The sequence below is a fragment of the Megalopta genalis genome, chromosome 13 (genome assembly GCF_051020955.1).
Source record: "Megalopta genalis isolate 19385.01 chromosome 13, iyMegGena1_principal, whole genome shotgun sequence".
NCBI lineage: Eukaryota > Metazoa > Arthropoda > Insecta > Hymenoptera > Halictidae > Megalopta > Megalopta genalis.
The window spans coordinates 942,602-965,493 of record NC_135025.1 but is presented as its reverse complement, the minus strand read 5'-3'; the positions used below and the strand labels follow the sequence as shown (position 1 = coordinate 965,493).

The 22,892-nt window shown below is 41.4% G+C and overlaps 3 protein-coding genes across 7 annotated transcripts in view; 1 reads left to right on the top strand and 2 right to left on the bottom strand.

The window, feature by feature from the left end:
* Nucleotides 1-11,437, bottom strand: part of GluRIB (Glutamate receptor IB) — a 321,268-nt gene extending 309,831 nt beyond the window's left edge. For both annotated transcript variants that reach the window (XM_033484183.2, XM_033484182.2), the window contains exon 1: nt 11,178-11,437. In XM_033484183.2, coding sequence (XP_033340074.1) covers nt 11,178-11,400 — 223 coding nt within the window. In that variant the 5' untranslated portion in view covers nt 11,401-11,437. The remainder of the gene's footprint in view (nt 1-11,177) is intronic.
* Nucleotides 11,438-13,807: 2,370 nt separating this feature from the next.
* On the top strand, nt 13,808-15,410 carry TfIIEbeta (transcription factor IIEbeta). Its single transcript, XM_033484175.2, has 4 exons — nt 13,808-14,108; nt 14,275-14,539; nt 14,602-14,811; nt 14,875-15,410. The coding sequence occupies exons 1-4, from the start codon at nt 14,047-14,049 to the stop codon at nt 15,193-15,195; spliced, it is 858 nt and encodes a 285-aa protein (XP_033340066.1). The 5' UTR covers nt 13,808-14,046; the 3' UTR covers nt 15,196-15,410.
* Nucleotides 15,334-22,853, bottom strand: LOC117228421 (ras-related and estrogen-regulated growth inhibitor). 4 transcript variants are annotated; one of them, XM_033484170.2, is made up of 6 exons: nt 22,225-22,853; nt 21,014-21,127; nt 17,792-17,848; nt 17,159-17,232; nt 16,792-17,058; nt 15,334-15,985 (listed from the first exon to the last, which is right to left on the bottom strand). In XM_033484170.2, exons 2-6 carry the CDS (start codon nt 21,108-21,110, stop codon nt 15,830-15,832), a joined length of 651 nt encoding a protein of 216 aa, XP_033340061.1. In that variant the 5' UTR covers nt 21,111-21,127; nt 22,225-22,853; the 3' UTR covers nt 15,334-15,829. The 4 variants fall into 4 exon arrangements, with proteins under 4 accessions (XP_033340061.1, XP_033340060.1, XP_033340064.1 ...); XM_033484169.2 differs by lacking the exon at nt 22,225-22,853 and adding an exon at nt 21,565-22,157; XM_033484173.2 differs by lacking the exon at nt 22,225-22,853 and adding an exon at nt 21,614-22,157.
* Nucleotides 22,854-22,892: the final 39 nt, after the last annotated feature.

Below are 22,892 nucleotides of genomic sequence, written 5' to 3'. Positions count from 1 at the left end.
CCATCGGCAACTCCGCTTCACAGAGCTCAATCGCGCCTTACGACTGTCCTTTTCCCTTTCTGTGTTTCCTTCGCATAGCGACTCACAGTCGGAATCGGTAGTTTAAGTTGTACAATACAATGTGTAATGAGTGAAAGAAATAGTTTAGTATGAATTCGAAAATAAACCCTGATTTAACCCTAGATCCCTATTCATTTGTTGGCATAAGTAATATTTGTGGAGTTGCGTTGTAATCTACAACTGTAAATAATATAAAAAAATATTAAAAATTATAATTTTAAACAAATTTCTTCACACATTAGTTATTCTTTCACAATGCAGTCGTTCCGACTGCTTTTGGGCAATATAGGTATATACTAAGTTTCAGTCTTTCTAGCGTTAAATCACGACCTTAAAATGATTAAAAAAAAAAAAAAAATACCGAAAATAATTCTCTGTATTCTCTCGATCGAACAAGCTCCACATATCGTGCATTGTACAGATGCTGACAATAAGTTATTGTACGCCTCTGTATAAATAAACCCTCTTGCCTTTTCCGCCCCGCTTCATTCTCCGTCTTTTCTTCTAGCGGCACGTCTATCCGCTTATCTATCTCCCGTCTTTCTTATGTTCCTGCCTCGTTATATCTGTCTAGTCGTCCTTCCTCCACTTCGCTATTCATCCCCCTCGCCACGTGGTCCCTTTGCCACGTACTTATCCGAGCTATCTACCGAAGGGCTCGCCAGCCGATAGACCGTCGTTGTATCATTCCCTTCTCCAGCCGATCCCCGGCCAACGAGCTGTTAGGTCGCTTGCTACAAGCATACCCTCGTCCGCCATTTTTCTCTTTTTCGCTTTCCAGTTTTTGCGCGCGACGCGCGCGATCCAAGGCACTCGCGACGACGCCGACACGTTTATCTCCGGTGAATTTTTCAGGAGCTCCGCGAAGGCAATTAGTAACACGGACCCGGGACTTCCTTTTCGGAAGAATACGTAACTTCGTACTTAATCTTGTAACGATGACGCTAACTGCGCTCGAAACATCAAAGCGATGCACTTTTCCGCGCACTAAATATCAGAGATGAAAGTGCCCCCCACCCCCCGTCCCTCCAAGGCTCCTTTCAGTCCTTTTGCGCCCGTTCTGTTTCACGTGAAACGGACTGTCGTTAATGCGACGTATTGAGCATAATTTTCGAGGAAGTTCAACCGTTCTGAATGCGCTTCTTAAACAATCTTTTTATTATGGAAACCGGACTATAGACCTTAACGCGGCAATCGAAGTTGATTGCCGGAAACTAGACGATCGAATAACAATATTTACGGTGTCTGTCTCACGATGACGATTTCTATTAACAATCTGTTAAATACCAATGTTATTTCGTTCTTTTAAGCCTGAACAAAATTGCATTCGTTTGTCATCGATAATTGACTCCTTACACTTCGTCCTTGATCATTTCCTGGATAGGAGACAATTTTTGTTGCTTGCATGTCCTCATTTACTTTCATTCGTAGAGTTTGCTACTTTATAACATCCCCACCTACCTACCTAAAGTTACTTCAAATAATCTCGGGAATCATCTATATTCGTCACATAAGATATATATTAAATATTTTTATTCTTTTACTTTGTTCAGTACTTAATAAAAAGATATGCATTATTCGATAAATATAAAGTTAATTATGCCCGAGGACAAACCAAAGGCACAGCAATTGGTAATGCTACAGTGATCGGCTCCATTACCCTATCCTAAACAACCTAATAAAATTTATCGGTTTGTTCGAACTCGTCACAATAAAAATGAATTTTGAAAACTAGCGTCATCAAATATTAGTGTCAGCCATACGTGACCGACACGACACTCGATATATTGGCCAATCTCGCTGAAGTGGAAAACAAGCGATAGTAGGATCTCGATCAACCGATTTATGGTCAATTTACACTATCCGTTCAAACACGGAACGTTTCGGTTCAGAAAAATATTTTTGCGAGTTATTAACATATAACTGGAGGAAGAAGAAATATTTTTCCGAACCGGAACGTTCCGTGTTTCAACGGATAGTGTAAATTGACCATAAACCGGTTAATCGATATCCTGCTATTAACCTAGAGATCCCAATAAAAATATTTCTTCTTCCTCCAGTTATATGTTAATAACTCGCGAAAATATATTTTTCTGAACCGAAACGATCCGTGTTTGAACGAATATCGTAAATTTACCTCAAGCCGGTTAATCGAGTTCCTACTACAGGGTGTCCCAAAAATGTCTCGCAATCCGGAAATGGTGGATTCCGTAGGTTATCTGAAGTAACTTTTTCCTTAGCGAAAATGCAAACCGCGGCTTCGTTTACGAGTTATTAATAAAAAACGCCAACCAATAAGAAGCGAGCTCTGCTGACGCGAGGCGGCGTCTTTGGCTCGGCCGTCTCGCGCCAGCAGATCTCGCCTCTCATTGGTCACTGATTTTCGTTGATACCTCATAAACGAAGCCGCGGTTTGCACTTTCGCTAAGGAGAAAGTTGCTTCAAATGATCTCAGGAACCCTCCATTTCCGGATTACGAGACATTTTCGAGACACCCCGTATATTGCTTGTTTTCAATTTCATGCTCGATAATAGGAACGCTCTGAATGGAGCGTAAAAATAAAAAAAAAACATTCGCGGCAAGTGAATTTGATTAGATGCGCCTTTGCCAAGTCTGGGAACAGCTGACGTCTTTGACGTCTCGAAAAGTGGAAGCGCGATACTATTGAAACAAAAGTGGCTACCAAATGCACTATACGTATGACATATTTCATGGGTGCACTACTGGATATACCTGTCGTAACAGTGAACCTGCATGGACTGAAAACCCTCAGGATGTCTTCTACGAAGACAAACCCATCTCTACGTGGAAAAGCGGCTCGGTAATATCGGATTACGCCCCGGTCCTCTCTGATGCTTCTATGCTTCTACTATTGCTACGTCGCTCGGAATGGTAGATGTATTCAGGCCCACGGTACTGTAAAGCTCGTGTGCAATGGCGGGGTAACGTTATTTTCTGATGTGAGAGGGCTGTACATTTCATTGGTACTGATACTCAGCGACTAGACAACGGGAGACACTGCGAGATCGAGAAAAGAGGATGATTAAATGCTAGCACGAAACATCTCTTTGAAATATGATATTAAGTACTGGAGCCTCGAGAGGCGATGCAACACTCAGTCAGACAGGGACTTATTGAATTGCCACTGTCTGAACATTTCTGCAGTCTCGAGGAGAAATGACTGCTATAAATAATTTTTCTCGAGTCTATGATAGAACCTAACGCTGTATACTCGTATATGTATCGCAGAAAGTTGTATAGTGTTGCTTCCGGAAACTACTATTATGGTCACTGCCGCTTCGATTTACACGACTATCGTTATTCGCAGCGAGTTGAAGGTAGTCGAATGATTTCAAGAGAACTTTTCGCTTCTAAAACATTGGAAAATCTACCGAACCGAGAAAGGAAGCCAGAAATATCATTTTTGCAATGACTATGCTGTTTGAAAAATTGCCTCGGTCCTTGCTGTTGCCGTCGTCCCATTCGTCGACATTTAACGACACGCCACCGCGCACACATTCACTCAACCGCCACGATTGGTATTCGCGTGTTTCCCCCATGTTCGCAGTTTCGAATCGCATTAATCTAAATTCATGTGCAGAAGATAACATTTCCTGAGAGAAAATTTATCGGCAGTGTCTCTCCCACGTATCTATATTGCAGCGTGCACTTGATCGGCGGCACCCTATACGACACCATATACGAGAAAGCTGATATAACGTTGAAACGCAAGTAGTAAGTGCATGGTCCATAGATAACGAGCGACTATGACAACTTGAGCAACTGCCGTTCAGTGTCTGCAGAATTTCTGCTGGAAGCGTACGATGAAGTAATCGGTCAATGAGGTATTACGAATGATTAAAACTTCAATTCTTGTCGTGAAACTTCATTTTCCTTTAACACGCTGAACGCCCAGCGGGAATCGGTAGAGTTTCTTCCGGCGACACGAAGCAAAAAAAAAGATTTACAAAAGGCTATAACATAGCTGTAACACTCGAGTGCAATACTCTTCGTAAAAAGAGTAGAAGCTTTTTTATCGAATTTATTCATGTTCGAGCACATTTAACTTTTATAATAATCATTAATTCGTTAATCAAGGGACGCGATATATCCAAATGAATTTTTGCTATTATTCATTCTTTAATGGTCAGTGCTATTCAAAAAGATTTAATGCATCGTTTTTGGCTTCCTGAATATTTCAGTTTAAGATCGTTAATACGGATAGACTAAAATTCTAACTATAATTCACCGTTTACCTTCTTTTAATTTTGAATAACCTCAAGAGGAATCCTTTTTCACGCAAAAGAACAAGAAGTTTCGAACTCTCTCCCTCTTGTTAATACACAAATATATATATTTAAAAAATTACATAAAAAAACGCGGTCAACAATTATTCGCATTATCGTTCGAATAACTTTACAACCTCTATGCGAATAATTTGTTCGAATAGAAAATAAAGAATTGTTCGAATAAAAAGATGATGAATTATTAAAATAAAAAATGAATTACGAATAATGAATAATCGTTATTCGAACAGAGTACTCGATTGAAAAGAATTCATTGGAATAGAATATCCGATTAAAAAGAATTCATATTCGAATAATTATTTCGTATAAATATTCATTCGAAACAATTCGAATAATGCGCAACTCTGATACCGTTCCCCGGACTGTTCGAATAAACGAGGTTCGAGTGTAGTAGCGTCGGCATAGGTAAGCCACCTGGCCAATTGGGAGTTAATTATATCGGTTGTCGCGCAACGATTCGCGATTAAGCTGGTTTCTATTCATTGCGTCCGTGGCTGTCACGATAATTTAATGTCTCGCAGCGGCAACGTTGAAGTAACAGTAGGCAGCCGTCGTGAGTTCTGGCTAATTCCTCGAGCTCGAATAGACGATCCCTCGAGCTGCACCGTGGCTGGGTTGTAATGGTAGGCAAGTACGCGTGTGCGGGCTCGGTATCGAGGGGCAAGAGGTTCCGAGTGGCGACCTATGTAGTTGTGCGACGTGTTCGACCTCTCGCAGAGAATACGCGTCGACGAGCATACACGAGCCGGCGGTTTTGTCATTCTAATAGGCAGGTCGATGCATCAATTATAGAAACACAGCCGACCCGGTCCCGCATTACATGACCGCCGAATAACGCAGTCCGATTGCGCCCGATTATGCGAATAATAAATTGGCATTCGGACGCGCCGTGGCCCGAGACATTTGCCGCGCAGCGTCGCGGTACAGAATGCCGATCTTTTGTTCGGATTATCCTTTGCCGGAATTAGTATAATACGAGGGGGACCGTAATACGCCGCGGATTGTTTCATAAATTCAACGAAATCGCATTGCGCTCCCGATATACGGTGACGCACGCTCTAAATCGGCCACGCGATTATTTCAAGTTTATTTTCGATACGTCCCAAAACAATTAGTCTGTTTCGGAAGCCTTTCATTGTGTACAAAGGAAAAACATAACAAAGTATTACATGATTTATATCGAATAAGTCAAAGCTAAAATATATCGTTAAATAAATTGTTAAAATAAGGAATTCCACAAACAATTAATGAACCTATAAGTTCCCCGATTAGTGAATCTCACTGAAAACAGATAGAGCGGAACTTGCCCCCTAGAAAAATGGTTCGAACAGCAAGTTCCTCGTTATTTAAACGGAGGATCTCCGCGTTGATCCACGTAGTAGACACTTTCCTGCGACATTTTTTCCCTGACCTAGCTCCATCGAGCACTCGTTTTGCCTCTCAGTGCCGAGGACGCACTAAAATTCGATTTCGTCTCGCTGCGCGGCACACTTCGCCGGCGAAAGGCAAATTCTTCGACGATGTGCACCACGTTAGAGGCACCATGGTCTCGGAGCCCTGTCTCCCTTGTCTGATAGCTACGTACCATTAATTGCATTAGTCGGACGGTAGGTCGCTTGAGTGGTAGGTACCGCCACCTTCTTCCACAAAGGCGACAGTGCCTTGCCCTGTGCTCAGACGACGTTCCTTACTAAACGGAAACCACGTGCACAAGGAAGATAGAAAATTTCATTCCTGTCTTCCGTCGACACGTTTGTGTCGTCTGACTGGCTCGCGGCTATTCTAATTCGATTTCATTACCGTGAAGATCGACGACCATCGCGCTGTCAACGAATTGTTTTAGGTATGAATACCAAAAGTTAAGAGAATACCAATGGAGGAATGAGAAATGAAATGTACGCATGAACAAACTCAGTATATGTTAGAAAAATCATTCATCGGTAGAACCAAGAGAATTTAATCGTATCAAACTGTTGATCAATGGCAATTATTTGGAGTTAATAAACCTGATCTTCTACGTACGTGAAGCGGTCAAAATGTTCTTTCGTGTAATCGTACCGAGTACATTATTTTTATAATTCTCATAGATCAATCAACATTGAAAATGTTACTTCGAATTGAAATGCAAAATTGAAAGAATTAAAAAATGTCAATACAGTATTTCTAAGCACTATATATCTGAAATATTCTTTATTTGCATTAAACATAAAAGATTGTGGAAATATCCTAACAATTTATTACCGAATATAGCTTCAGAATAAATTATTTAACAATTCGCCACAGAATCTTTACATAGATCTGTACACTGTATGTTTAAAAAGAAAATGAAATATTGTTTTCGACCTATTCAAATACGTCTGCATTCATTGCAACGTTTATACGGTGAAGAAACAATTAAAATCTCGGTAAGTGCTGCGGAAGAAAGGATGTGTGTAACGTAAACACAAAAGCAAAGCTGGAAAAAACGCGACACAATGAAAACATATACGAGCTCCTGTACAATACGAGTGCAGCAAATCGAGTAAACGATTGTTTTAAAGAACGTTCGCGGAGAAACTCTGCGCATCTGTCTATCCACCTTAATTAAATCTCAGCCGAAGCTTTCGTGCTGCTACGAATATTATAAAGTTTAAAACGTTTCCTTCCTTCGTCTATCACGCGAGGAGACACGATATTTGCGACGTGTACGAAATTTGTAATTACTTCGGTCTGCGAAAAATTCAACGCTCTAAAATGTCGAACGTTGACCGCAATTCCAGCAGCGAGCCACACGCGTCGCGGAAATTAGTTTTTTTCATTCGTGGCTGCTTTCGCGTTAACTGAGTTTATTCAGCCGAGCTTGAAACCACTGGAAACCTCTGACAATCTTCACCAAAAAACATTTTCGTGAGGATATACTGTGTATACTTGTCAGACGACGAGAAGCTAATTAGGGCGCTGCCAGACGACGAAAAGATTCCCCTGAGAAGTAAAGAAAGTCTGAGGATTTCGGTAAGGGACAATGTTAATGCCATAAACGTACAAAATACTTTTGGAATGATCGCAACAAAATCCCTCGGATGTAAAGTAAATTCTATATTATTGTACGGATTTTCTGCGTCTATGACAAATCTGGGTAAATCAAATATAAAACGGTAAAGCCGTTTTTAGAAAACTAATTGTTGTGTGGTTTCACTATTAAATGAAGAAATATATATGTATACACTTATAGACAAAAGTTAAGAAACGGGTTAAACAGAGGCATATTCTAGATTGTAGTAAACTTTCTAAACATGGGATAATAAAATATTAATAAAATTATATGCTTCACAGTAATATACGTACTTTTAATTTAATAAGACGTGTATTTGTTAAAATATCAAATGTTATACGAATGTTAGGTTTCTTAACTTTTGTACGTATATTGAATAAAAATTCGCAGTCTAAATTTTGGGAACGCGAATCGTATATTGTTATACACGTATGCATCGATGAATATATCGATTATTCGACATCGTTGAAACCAATAGATGTTCTTCTTGGGACACTCTAGATGAAAATAATTAATCCAGTAATAGGTTTGCAGCTCACGGTATAACATCGCGTTGTTTTATGCGCACGGCTATATAAAGACCTCTCCTTTAGGTCTGCACATTCTTCTAAAAATACGTTACATAGTATACCATTGATCCGCTAATAACTCGCTCTAATTAATTCTCGATGAACAGGTGTTTATTCAAACATTCTACAGATTAGTTTATACAAATCGATATTAGATTTTCAAGAAATTAAGAACTATCACAATACGATCTCTTTCACAGTCAAATAATACGTTAATTAGCACTTCTCTTTGTCCTGAATAATTTCGTTCATGGAATGTACGAAATCTTCATCGCGAACTGTAACAACAGCTCTCAATTCGCTTTATTCCACTTTCCATTTCGAACAGTTTTTATGGATACGCATATTAAAGCCTGCGAACAAAATAAAAATCTCCGAATGATAGCAAAGATTAACATTTTGAAATAAGTTGGCCGAACTTCTGTAATCTAGCAATTTCTTTCGGAACAACTATCGTATTTAAGGGATAAAAACACTTAAGCTGCTTTTCACTTTAGCGTAGACATTAAAAAGCCTATTACCAAGTTTCAGGCTGAAAAATTGTCCGAGAGTGTTTTAATACGATGAGTTTCATCGGAATAAGGATCCATCGCGAAAGGATCAGGCGGAAATTCGTTTAGCGTCTCCGCGGGGGATATTACATGCGAGGTCAAGTACCGATGACGCTTTTTGATGATATATTTTCAGGTGGCCCCTCGCATAATTGTGTAAAAATATACAGAATGAGTGGCGGGGTTGAAGTAGAGAAGAGCGATCGAGTAGCAAAGAATGCCGCCGTGTGCGGTATAACTTGGCAAGGCAACGAACCTTCTACTATCCTCATCCTCCTTCAACGTCACCACCACCTCTCGTGCCACGACCTCCTCCTCGTCTTTTCGTCGACTTAGTCGGTAGTTCTCTACCTATATATCCACGTGAGTGGAAGAAAGACACCGCCATTTCTATAGGCATTCATCATTCACTTCTCGCTCAACGTTCGCCCTCCTTCTCCCTGTCGCCCACTCACTTTTGCCCTCTCCCGCTTATTCTCCCCCATTTTACCTTCTTCCACCTATTTCTGTGTTTGCGACTCTCTCTCTCTCTCTCTCTCTCTCTCTCTCCCTATCCTCGTTTACCCTCTCTCTCTTTCTGTCCATCTCTCTCGCTCCCTGTCTTATATTCGCCGGTACCCATCTACCTTCTATCTCTACAATCATTTCCCGCAACTTCTGCCGTTACGTCCCTGAAATCTGCATTGATGGTAATCTAACAGGCTTTTAACCAAATATCACGCTCCTCCGTGACGGAGAATTTCGATGACCGATTTCGGATCCCCGAGGGAAATTGTTGCCAGTGAAAGCGAGAAAGACGGGGCCGAAAAACACCGACGGCGTTGAACGCAGGAGCTTCCGAGCATACTAATCATGTTTACGCGATACAACTTTCGGCAGGGTTTGCTCTTCAAGGCGGATCGCCTCTTTTTCTTCTTCTTTTTTTTAACGAGTTCCATTTGACCACTCGTCTCATTCTACGCGTTTTTACTACTCAAACTCGTGCCGCTGCCACCAGAAATCATTCGGCTGTACAGCTAATATTAAACTCTGAGCTAATTAAGCCGTATTTGATTTCAGTTTGTTACACCGATGAGAACGACGGGTTTGTTAGTCTACGGATGATAGAAATATTCTTGTTCTACGACAGCTTCTCCGTTTGTGAGAATGGTATCGATTTTTATCGCTACTTCGTTCAGCTATAGAAATCGTGACAGACCCGTGTTTCGCCTTTTTTTCTTCGTTGTATAACGAGTGGTGTTTACATGTTATTATTTCAATCAGAACCTCGATCAACGATGGTTCGATCAACCGATACCACTGGAAAAATGTGAAACCGTGTTTCGCGATTTTAATATCAATTTACTGTCGGCGCGAACCTATTATTCTGCAAAAACGTGTTGCAATTACTTCGTAGTTCCGCGTGAAAAAAGACAGCACACCGCCGATCCGATGAATACATTCTCGAACATTGTTTTGAACCGCCGCCTGTCGTCGATCCGATTTCACAAACAATAGCGACGCGACTGCTCGAAGTTACGCCTAATACGAATTCACGAAACATTAATGAAATGAAAGCCTCGCGGGGATAACTGGTGCGCGAAGTGTGCAAGAAATTTCTTCCCCTCTAATTTAGCCTGTAGTTATTAATTCCGTATCATAATGAAAATTTGCATTTCGCGAAAAGGACATTTCGTATGCGCTGACATGATACATTATCCGAATCCACGGTGATGTAGTTTTGAAATGGAAAGTTACAATTGTTCTTGAAGCACTTTGTGCATGCGTAATTCGCTTACGAAGGCCCACGGTTGTTGCAAGTTTATTCTTTAATAAAAATGTACATATATGTTGCCTCTATGTAGCACGTTGACTTCCATGTATAAATAAAACCGAGTCGCACGACTCGAATGACTAACGTTCGCGGCATAAACGTTCCAAATCGAGCTTCCGTTGCATATTAAGCGACGAATATTTAAGAAGCATCCCGCACTATACAGCACGTGATGCAAATTTCACTAAACCAAAGAAACTCACAAATAGATGTCACCATCATCGAAAGCTGAGTATGTGTCGGATCAACTTTTTACAGGATCAGCATCCATGTCATTCGACGTTCGCCTTGAGCGAACTAGCTTCTGTCGGAACGATACCAATCATCGTCGCTGTCAACGATCTTGCCCAACCGAATACACGAATCAACGTGCAACAGCTTAATGCTGCTCTAAGAATAACAAAAATATGTTCATTCCTCGTGCCCGCCAGCACATTATTCAAGCTCCCATGTTTACACGTACGTCGAATCGACAAGGATTACACAGTTTCCCATAGATCAAACCGGAAGCTCCTTTCCGCACGAGCGACGACCTAACACCTTCCAGCACGCCTACAGAACTCATAAACCGCGAGCATAGCGTTCCACAATCCCGGGTCTGATTTCGCGTCGAAGAAGATCGCGAACATGGTATTTACTTCCGTTCACCGTAAACAATCGGCCTAGAAGCCGAGTGCAACAACCCTCCATCGCCACTGGGGTGGGTGGCTCGATCAGCCAGCCAGCCACCGCGCCGCTAGTCGCTCGATGGTTTTGCTCGCTCGCATGCTCGGCTGTTCGCCCAGCGAGCGTCCGGAATCTCGAGCGGAACGAGTAAGAAGGACATGCGAGAAGCGTCCACTCACCGAGGGAGATCTTTTCGGGATACGCCGCGGGCAAGAGGACCAGCAAGACGCATAGAGCGGTCGTCATCGAAGTGGCAGTGGACGGTCGATTGGTGTTACGGGAACATCCAGGGTTTCTGGTGGTCCCGAGTACGATAGACACGACACCGTTAAAAATGGTCACGCGACGCCACCGACGCAACGAGGGTGGCCCACCCGTTCCACGAACAACCGAGGGGAGCATCTTCGGTGCTCCGTGGTCTGACACAAACTGCCGTACTCCACTTGCTGTGAACTCGATCTCGCTTGAACCGCCCCAGCATCCCTCTCTCCTGCGTTCGCCTCCCTCGCGTCCCTGAACCCCGGACCAGCCATCATTTAACCAGCCCTTCCGCCCTTCGTTTCCCTACCCTTCGTTTCTCTCGGCGTTTCTCTCTTCTCGCCGCTCCCTTCTCTCTTCCCTCCTCCCTTCATCCCTCTTTTCCCCACCAACGAGACGCCTCGCTACAGATCCTGGTCCCTCCGTGCCATACACGCTCCCGTCTGTCCTACGTTTCCTCTCCTTCTTCCCCTCGGTCGCTGCGTCCGTCTCCCTCCAGGCGGTCGGTGCATCTTCGTTCCTGGTGCAAGTGCACACCGAATGCGCATGCCACGACCGAAGCGCACCGCGCGCGGTTCCTGCACTTCCTGCGACTTTCTACCCGGTATCGATGCGTATCGATACCTCTGCTCGGTCGGTACCTCGCATGGTGTGACGTTTTCTCGTATTTCGACGAGAAACGATGAACTTTCGTTGAAGTTTTTCATCCTTTTAGGAAAAAGGGTGATATATTATTTTGGTCAAAGTACAGTGTTCCATCCCTCGACGAAATTTCCGTACCGCGTCCGCCCAACTTTCTCCCGGACGAATTACTTTTTCCTTCAATCCCTAAAAAATAGTTTATTTGCGGGGAATTTTGCTTCGGCTCAGCGAGACAAGTTATAGTCCTTCAACGAACGACGCGCAATCGACAAAGGGCCACGTTCGTTAGGCTTTCAATTTCGTAGAGCCATAGTCTTCTTAATTGCGGTTTCTAAGTTTTCGATTATTTCGAGCCGTCTTCTTTCCGGCAATAATGTCATTTCTGCACTTTCGATCGCCCGTCCGGGGTTTCTTGCTACCTGCGGCATTGGGTGCTACGTCACTTTTACATCCCCTTCCATCGCGTTACTGGCCAATCAGTTTCTAGTCTTCTGTCCGTGAAACGGTATAAAAAATTTAGTCATTCATTCGTCTGTCATTGGTGTCTTGTGTCTTGTCTTCGGTCAGTCAGGGTAAGTTAATCTCCGTCATTCTCGCTCGGTCTCTAGTCCGCGACTTCGTTTCAACAGGCACGCGCTGTCCGTTCCAGCCAAGTTCTGAATCGCAGTCATTCTGCTTCAGTCAACTTCAGTAGACTCCAGCTCACGCTAGTCTACTGCTCACTCATTCAGTCAACTTCAATAGAGTCCAGCTCATGCTAGTCTACCACTCACTCATTGAGTCAACTTCAGTAGACTCCAGCTCACGCTAGTCTTCTACTCAGATAGTCTTAGACCGTCGAATTGAGTGCACAATCTGAGCGTGAATTAGAAAGAATTTACTGTATTTAGTCGCTAGTTGGTTACAGAACTATACGGTAAAAATTTACAAAATATTACCACCCTCCGATTTCGGTGATTTTCAAATATATTGTCGAGGTCATCGATCAACGTAGTGTTATAAATGACCTGATAGAACGAAACAATAAAGTATAAATCAAGAATAAATAAAGGATAACCAAAGATTCCAACTCACGCTAGTCTACTAAGGATTTCTGAAATTTGAGCCGATTCTAGCAATATTTAAATTGAAAAAAGTACTGGCATGCGCATGCCCAAGAATTTTCAACTTGCCGAAAAACGTACGGGAGATCTCCACTCCGTAAATGAAAAATTCAAATTTGCATGAAAATCAATTTCAACATACCGTATCCACCCGACGAGAGTTATACGACGAAAAGTTTATTGAATCGTTTCAAGGAGGCCGGGTCATAAATCTTGAAAGTAGAACAATCGTATGTTCGCGAGAATGTGTCGTGACCGAAGCGATTTCTCGCCCTATGTAAAAGTTAGTGCCTCGTTTCTAGCAATGAAAACAATATGTTCTTTCTATTCGCTCTCTTAAAACCGGCGCAAGGAGAACTGCTTTTGAGAACCAGGTTGCTTTGTCCTTTGATTCAACGTTCGTAAAGCGAAGCGTGAAATAAAGGAAGCCGGCTGTGCCGCTCGCAAAATGTCACAGACACTGTAGGGCCTTAGAAACACGTCCGAGAACTACGACCGCTTCCGGCCACATAAAACGTACGTACTTACCGAAAGTCGTAAAACTCCGATTCGTCGTAGTGATCAGCATCGAACTCGAACTACTTGCCACCATCTTCTCCGACCGTTGATGGCCAAAACTGCGGTAAAAATTGACAGTCGCGTTTCAGTGATCGTCGCGAGGTCAGAAAAACTATTTCCGATTGGAAAAGTAGAAAAGGTAACGATTGCTGCCGTTGCTTGCAAAAACACTGATATAATTTAACAGATTTATGAATAACGTTGATTTCACGTTTCGATTTTTTTCAGCCGATTTTCTCAGGTGCAGCCATTGTAATTGACTTTTCTGTTCGATACGTTTTGAATTATCGAACGATCTATCGAAAACATGGACGCACATGCGCAATTGTCACTTACCTTTCATTCACTGTACGAATGGAATGAGAACCTCTGAGTGGTAGACCGAGACGATTCGCCCTGGTGATAGGATGTGAACAAAGTGACAGCTTGTGAGAAATTTTGTTGACGTTTGTGGTTGACATTTGTGTGATTAAAATTATTCACTGCGATGGATCCAGCATTGTTGAGAGAGCGGGAGCTCTTCAAAAAAAGAGCACTTACGACTCCTACGTGAGTATACGATGCTGGTTTAGTTTCCTAACCTATAACTGAATTCTGTAAGACTTTATATAGAAGAATTACTTACTAATAGAAGAAATACTCGTGTGCATGTATAAACTTTGACATTAATCTTGTGTAATTTTGTTGTGTAACATTAAAAAATTCTGTTTTATAGGGTAGAGAAAAAGAAGAAGGAACAAGAAAAAGATTCTTCTCGAGATGAGCCACTCAAGAAAAAACCGAAACCATCTTCTGTGTCCAGCGGGCCAAAACTGGACATGGTTAACTATAAAACTATGTCCGGTAGTACCCAGTATAAGTTTGGTGTATTAGCAAAAATAGTAAAACATATGAAAGCTCGGCATCAAGAAGGAGACGATCATCCTTTAACGTTAGAAGAAATTTTAGATGAAACTAATCAATTAGATGTGGGATCTAAGGTATGTTTCCAATGTTTTTAATGTTATTAAGACTATGAAATATGAATGTAATTAATGTTCAGGTAAAACAATGGCTCCAAACGGAAGCTCTCATAAAAAATCCAAAGATAGAAGTGACGCATGACAATAGATTTGTATTCAAAGCTATGTATAAAATCAAAGATAAAAAATCTTTGCTGAGGTTATTGAAGCAACAAGATTTAAAAGGTCTTGGCGGAATCTTGTTGGAGGATATACAGGAAAGCTTGCCGCACTGTGATAAACATTTAAAGGTAATTTTTGTATAACATATATTTAAGTAAACGACAATTTTAGCAACGATTTATCGATTGCAGAGTTTACAAAACGAGATATTATTCATAACTAGACCTTTAGACAAAAAGAAAATCGTCTTTTATAATGATAAAACGGCTCAATTTCCAATAGACGATGAATTTCAAAAATTATGGAGAGCCGTTGCAGTCGATGCAATGGATGATCAAAAAATTGATGAATATCTTGAGAAACAAGGTATACGATCGATGCAAGATCACGGTCCTAAAAAACCTGCTCCGATGAAAAGAAAGAAACCTATTAATAAGAGAAAGCAATTCAAAAAGCCAAGAGATAATGAACATTTAGCAGATGTTTTAGAAACGTACGATGATACGAAATAAATACACATGAATTTTTGTACATAAAGGTAACAGATATCTGAACCGTTTATAAAGAGTTTTATCATTGTAACTCTTTTCTCGTATATTGTGATTACAATACAGACTCTATTTTGAAGATATGATCATATCACAGTGATATAATAAATAAGTAAAATATTTATTGTCATAACTTTTCATTATAAGTACAAAATAAATATAGATCAACTGATAAAAGATTCCACATGTATCTAAATTATATGTTTACATATTGTATATGTTTAAATAACCGTGACAATATTGAACATTAAATATTGTTTTAAATATTTATACTTGGCACTGCAGTTTCGTACTAATTAGTGTAAATTTTAACCTATGTCATATCGATATATTGCCTCTATTCGTATTATCGAATTCTTTAACATAAATAGCATAAATAAGATTATTATATAAATTACAAACGTTACATGATGTTATATAAATCTTTGGTACTTATAATTTTAATGATAAGTACAAACGAGTGCATAAATTGTATGCAATTACTTCTTTCTCCTAAAACAAGGTCGTGAATTCTCATAGAAATAACTCTGATGATAATTTGTTTAACACGAATTTTCAAAGCGGATATTCGTGTGAATAAATTACGAAATTGTGTACATTAATCCTTCGGAAGCGCTGAATCACTTTTCCCTCGCGAGTAAGCGCGTGTAGCTTTGCTACCGAGCATTCTGTCCAATAGAGATTGTTTGTTTCTCCTTCTGGCAGCCAAAACTTCCCGGCATAATTCGTGGAAAGACTCAGCGACTTGGGTGACCTAGAGAAATGAATCATTTCTCAAGTAAGATTTATAGAATCGCCGAAAACGTTTGCCCGCATAAATTTTCGACAAAAACTTTAGGAAAAGTAGTTGCTGGACAGTTATGTAAAAACAGAGATGTTAAACATGTTCCTGAGCGTAATTAATTTTCTTCGCTTTCGTGATAGACAAAATTTAGTGCACTATATACTTAGCCGACTTAGTAAAACAAAATATCAATTATATTTATCTGTTTAAATTTCGTATTAATCATAAATTATATGTATAGACGTATCTAGATGCTTCTCAATCATAATTCGTTAAGTTAGAACAGTACTCTTTATTTATTTTTGTGATCGATCTTTATAAACAGTAATCGAAATAGTCACTTTCGATATGCGCATAAAATATTATTTTGAAATCAACTATTCATTGTTTTTGTGTTCCTATCTACGTCTAGTGGTCGCTATATCGGTACTTAATAGGTTTAAAATATTAGTGGCACTGGGTTTATTATTTATTAGTTATTAAAATATTAATGATACCGGATAGGCTCTCAGTTTTTATCACGAACTTAGTACAAAAATAATAAAAAGTAAGTATATCCAATTAGTAACATAATTGCCACTATTTTCCATGGCCTTCCCTCATTTTTTAAATTAGCTTCCCTTTTGTAAAGAATTACTATGAGAGCACGGATATTAAAATATTTCAAATACGAGTAGACTCTCCGCTGCTTCTAATGAATTTCTCAGTTCATTTAAACAGCAAATGCTTGCAAACTGTTCGTTCATAACCGAAATGAAAAATAGTCAATAGCTTACCTGTTCAGCCGCGGACACTTCGCTGAACCAGCATTCAAAATCTTTCGCGAGTATCTCCCCCTCTTCCGTGCTAACTTGCCTCAAGTGTACCATGTCGGCTTTGTTTCCCACCATAGCAAGAGGCATTGTGGCTTCTGGATCAGCCACGGCAAGTGTGTCCTTCGCCTTTCTTACAAAATTGAAGGAACTCCTGTCGGTTATCGAATAGACCAAAAGCAATCCGTCAGCCCATTGCAGAGTATCGGCGGACGGCAATTCGTCCTCGCTCTAAAACATCCACGATAAATGATGAAAGTATCACATTTCTTTCCGATCGTTTAATTAAACCGTCCAGTATACGCGTTGCATGCAGGCACAGACGTGTTACCTTCGGGCAGGTATCCAAAATTTCGAAAAGAATAGGTTCACCGTCGACTAGCACCTCGTGTTTGTATCTGTTCTCTAAAAAAAAGCACGAAGGTCAACATTTCTCACGCTTCAATAATATAATTTACCTCGAGACGAGATTAAAGCGACGGAAAATTCGTGAGATGTAGAAAGTTCGAAGAATGGGATTTCGGCAAAATTATGCAACTTTTCATCTAGATTTCGTGTACGATGCGGATCACGTAGCTGAGAATCTTTTACAGTTTCGTTCACAGTTTTAGAACATCGACGAAACATATATACTCGCAAGAAAGCTTGTCTCCTATCCGCATCTATATTTGCACAAAACAACAAGTTTTGTTCGAGTATCAACCTTGCATTAGTACTCGTCCTGTCTAGTGTCAAATTCATCCTCGATAAATTTAGCCCAGACGCGAACCGAGGTATGCGTAGGGAGTGTTATATGCGGTCTTTGAGGTAGGCATACGGTCGCTGACAGTTTTTCAGAAAAAAACTGAGAAACCCATCGCCCATTGTCAACTTTGCCCTTACTTAATCGTAGTTTATGCAGCGGCGACGAGCCGCGCGCATTGTCGCGAATGGATTGCGCGTTGTAAATTGAGATGTTCCTCACCTGACTGGTGATCATATTCCCCGATGTATCTCCTTGTTAGAAACCTCACCGTCAACGCTGGAATGTAAAAAGAACAAACACTGCTGCTGCGTGACATAAATCTTTGAATAATTACTCGGAACAATTAACTTAGATTATTAAAATTATGGCATTCGATACGCTTTTATTTGGCATAATTCTGCAGTAATTTTGTTTCGTTTCAAACTTTGTAAACTTCACCTGCAAAAGTCCACTTTGCGGAAATATCTACTTATTATTAGATCGCATTTGTCACTTTAACACTGTCGCAAGATTTTAATTTACACTTCCCCAAAAACGCACACATCTATCGCATTTGCTGCTCTAATTTTAGTTCGATCTATGCGAAGCGCAAAATCGTCGTTTCACCCAAAATGAATTCGTTTCTGAAAAGAATTATTACCGAAGTGTGTTCTCCGCGGCGAATGCGGATGACCAAAATAAAGTTTTGAATCTGTTCCAACGTTTATATCAAGATATTAAAACCGATTGTTACAAAATGAATTTCTACGTTGAAATTCGAAAAATCGTCACGATCTTGTTCGATATGGTAGCTCTTCCGACATATCGCCATTCGATCGAGAGAAACGAGAGGTATAGCCTAGTGACCTGCTTCGAGGTACACCACACTATTTTTACCTCGAACTCGAACCTGCCACGGCGCCACAAAACCTTGCACGACCGTTAAACGTCACCATGATGTGTTCCATCTCAAATTCAATGAAAACCAACCGGTCTTATAAACTTCGAAAACAGTTTTATCGTCGGAAGTCAGAACGATTGTTATGAAATATTAATGTAGAAGCGAAAAATGAATCGTTTCGTTGATCGCCGATTGAAAATGTAAAGCTGTATCTTTTCTCGGAGTAAAAATGAAATTGGTAAATTCTTTTTTCGCGTATAACGAAACGTTGATTCTGCGGTTCGATCTAATCGATGATTGACAGGTCCGGCTAAACATTTCATTGGACGCGATTTTATTGGCGATCCGTGTACTTACGTTCGGATCTTTAGAGCAACATCATTTGGACGTTTTCCTTCGTGTGCCTCATTAAAAGTTCGCGGGCTTTCGTGCCAATTTCCTATGCGGATCGATTCGAGCGCTCCAATGGGTCTTTTTACTTTTCTTCCAACAAAAAGGAAAGCCTCTCACGGCAGGTTAAAAATACATTCGGACGAGAAACTCGTTGCGAGAAAGACATTGCGTGTCGCAGCTTTCAAAGCGATACAAATGGTCGCCGTCTCGCTACTCGTTCAAAATTGACCATGTAATCTTTTATAAGACCCGATCCGAACAAGTTTTGAAATGAAACTTTATTTATAGTGTACACATAATCTGCGGTCAGTGTGGGACGTACAGCTGCAGGGGGCCAACCAATTATTTATTCGTCTATGCCTTACACGTGCCATTACTATAAATACACACCGCTGGCTTCTTCAGGGTCCTAATCACACGTTTCTTATATTGCCTATCGTCTGGACATACGATAAATCGAGAAACTTCTACTTTTACTTGGGCTCATTTCTCCGCTTCTAGGTCAACTCTTTTAAGCATTTCAAAATATCACCGCTAAACATTTCGAAAGTCTTGAGAATATGATTTGTGAATCAATTGTTTGGTCTTCTATTAAAAATAAAAGATAGCGTTGTATAGAAGTCAGCGTAGAAAAGTTAACAAAAATGCGACGTTAGTAAAATTACTACACTGTGTACGGTTCAATAAAAGTTATAAAGAAATTTAAGTAGCATGACGAACTCGTAGAATGATTTTTTTAATATATTGGACGATGAAAATGGTTAGAGGGATTGCAAAAAGTTTACTTAACGTTCGAGGATGGCTGAACTCTTTATTCATTTCTGAAATAAATGTTAAATGGATTCATTCCGCAGGAGAAATAATGTTTTATTTATATGTAGATGACAATATTTCCATCGAATATTTTTTCGAAATTGATTTTTTGGTTTTATTGCATCAACTTATCCATTCCAGGCGTGCTAATTTTTTTATACAGATATTCTGACGTAAGTAAACGGAAAATAGTTCTTAACAACTGCGGAAAATCGCGACAATAAATATTTCTGTACGATGAAATTCAAAAGCAATGAAAAGAGCATGAAAGTTAGACTTATGATAAAATATTTTTGATTAAAATATGCATATATACGATGTGGCACAGGCTTGTCATTTACGAAATGAAATGAATAATATTTGTCTGATGCAGATCAAAAATCAATGTATGTATTGCTTGTAACTGCTATAGCCGGGTTGATCTAACGACTTCTAACTGTACATTGAACTGTATGCAGCGATTACAGTTAATGTCATATACGCGTACGTCGCAGGAAAGTAAAATATTGCACGCGTCTTTATTAATGATACTTCGCGGGAAATAAATAATATTTAGAACACATTTACGATGCTACATATACCTGTATTTGATAAAAACTTCATAATTTGATAAGACGCGTTTAAAACTAAAAAATTGATGAGAAATGAAGAGTGTAACTTTAAGAAGCTTAAAGTGGAGATTCTGCTAAAATATTAAATTATATTATTTGCGTTATCATAACATGTCGTAACTAGACAACGTATATTAGAGCATCGTTGCATATTACAGCACTTTTATAACTCTGTATAGAAAATTATTTAAAGCATGTTAATAAAAATATCGTCGTTATGAAATATGACAATTTTTCTAACAGGACAAAGAAAATACATTCTCGATTTAGTTTTCTACAAATTAACACACAGGAATTATATATTTAACGTGCAGATCCAGTTCTAATCTTAAGCTATTAGACGTTCAAGTTTTTCAAAGAGAAGGACCGAACACGATTTTTCGTAGAATCGATCGGCTGCTAATTTTAAAGTCCATACACTCCGAAATCCCGCGCCTACTCTTCGTAGATTTGGAGCCCAGGTGTGCGGTATCAAACAGTCGGCAACTATATGAAGCGGAACATTTGTTTCTAAAATTACTCCTGGGTTTTAACGAAACAAACCTCGCCGATGGAAGCAAAACAAGGACAACGAAAGCAGAAACTCGGCGCAGCCCCTGGACAGTAATGTCGCTGTTGGTAAGCGTAACGATGGATGTACGCGGAATCGTGCGGCGTTACAATTTTAACCGGGGACAATGGACTATCGACAGGGTCCTGTCTAGATGGGATATAAGATACAAGATAAACCGTGTGTATACCCACCGCTCTTCCCGACCCCGGGTGCTCCGATCACAGCCACCTTTACCTCGCATAGCGAGCTCTTCTTCCTCCGTATACCTCTAATTGCATTTGACGTCATACTCCGCGCATTTGTCACTGCACAAAGCATAACAGAATCATGTAGCACGCTGCAATGGAAACGTCGAACGAGTGTGGCAACGTTGTCGCTGTGTCTGTGTTTACGAGAGCGTACGTGTGCATCCCCCACGGAGAGTGTACGCGGAAAGCGCGAAAAATTGCCCGCGATTACATGCTCGGTTGGCCGGGATCCACGGGCGACGATAACACCTCCGAATTTCATATAAAACATCCGAAAACTGACGCACAGGTGAGCGGACCGATGTCGCCTAGTCGCAAAGGTCGCGTTTGCCAAGGAAAACACGGGCCGGGTCGGGCCGTGCCGTGCCGCGGCGATTGCCGGAAACCGCGCGTACGCGTACACGGTTTAGTTAATAATACAGTTGTATTGGCTGGCTGCAATAACATCTAGCTCGCCGCGGCTCCCGGAAGAAATTACTTATGCTCTCGTTTACCCATCACGAATCCGTACGGTCTGCTCTTAGGCCGAGACTTTCCATTTACCGGGTGTCCGGTGTTGTCTTTATCGAAATGGAAACGGGAGCATCTCCTGGCGATCCGACGAGGCATTCGCCTCGTGTTCCCCTTCGAACGAAAGTTTAAATATGCCGCACTCTTCTCCGGCCGACCTGCGGCCGAAGGATGGGTGGGAGGGAAATGGAAGCGGCGAAAGAGCGGGATCGAAGCGCGTGCGGACCCCGACCGACAGAGAGACGGGCCAACGAGATGGGTGTACATTAATAGAACGGTTCGCACATGTCCCGTGGAATCCCAAGAATTTACTCCCGGCGTCTAACAATGTACCGCAGGCGGCACATAAGTCGGGTTACGGGTGAACTGGCATCGGGTACCACCGGACATGACCGTGTTTCGGTCGCGAACGATGCACTTGAATCGCATTCCGTTCGCCGAACGAAGCTAACATGCCCGACGAATTTTTACCCGACCGCTAAATACATGTATACGAGCGCATACTCCGCGCCGCGCGTTGTTCACGGGAAAATAACAGAACGTTCTGGTACGAATAATTGGTCACGGTATCGATTAGCAGCAACACTTTCCCACCGACTATTATAAACTCCGCGTTATTTTTATTTCTCGCCGCTTGCGCTCACCTAAAACACACCGATCTACAGTCGCTTCACCATTCCCTGATGCACTTTTTACCAACTGGCTTGGAACATCAAGTATCACGGTTTCGTTAATTCGTCGACGGGAGCGGCGGTGAGACAGGGTAAACGGGGGATTTTCTACGGAGAGACTCTGTTTCGCGAAAAAACGACAAGATATGGTTCGCGATCGCGCGAATCGGAGCGGAAAGGTAACCGATGTCCGGAAATCGGCGGAGGATCGGTCGAGCAGCCGGATCCGATCCCGCGTGTCACGTGCTTCCGAGCGATTTCGCAGTTCCGTTGCGTGATCCGACGCGCTTCTTGGTCTCCGCGCGACTGTCTTTCCCCATTCTCTTTTGGCGGCCTGCGGAGCCGGGCCTCCTTTATTGCTCTTAGGCCACGTACGCGCGATATCCACTTCCGGTACGGGAGTGCGCGCTGCCGAAGGTCGCGTTTCGTAAACTCCGTGTGGTTTCCTGGCGAGCTCTCTGACCCGGCCGACACTCCCGAAACCGTCCGAGCTCTGGAGCAAATATTGACTTCGAGAATCGCGAATCCGTGTACTCGTAAAATCGTTCACGACTTCTTCGAACACCCGGCGCGAATTCTTCCGGGTACGCCTCGGCGAGAGAACGCCCGTTTCGCTGGTTCTGTACTAGCCGAGAAGGCTG

Bases quoted from the DNA above. Each gene is read 5' to 3' on its own strand.
- LOC117228421 (XM_033484169.2), bottom strand. From the start codon at position 21,847: ATGTACACCCATCTCGTTGGCCCGTCTCTCTGTCGGTCGGGGTCCGCA. The intron at 17,059-17,158 runs GTAACACGTCTG...TGGATGTTTTAG, and splicing joins TTTTGGATACCTGCCCGAAG to AGCGAGGACGAATTGCCGTC. The intron at 15,986-16,791 runs GTAAGCTATTGA...TCATTTCTCTAG, and splicing joins AAGTGTCCGCGGCTGAACAG to GTCACCCAAGTCGCTGAGTC.
- TfIIEbeta (XM_033484175.2), top strand. From the start codon at position 14,047: ATGGATCCAGCATTGTTGAGAGAGCGGGAGCTCTTCAAAAAAAGAGCA. The intron at 14,109-14,274 runs GTGAGTATACGA...TCTGTTTTATAG, and splicing joins AGAGCACTTACGACTCCTAC to GGTAGAGAAAAAGAAGAAGG. The intron at 14,812-14,874 runs GTAATTTTTGTA...TATCGATTGCAG, and splicing joins ACTGTGATAAACATTTAAAG to AGTTTACAAAACGAGATATT.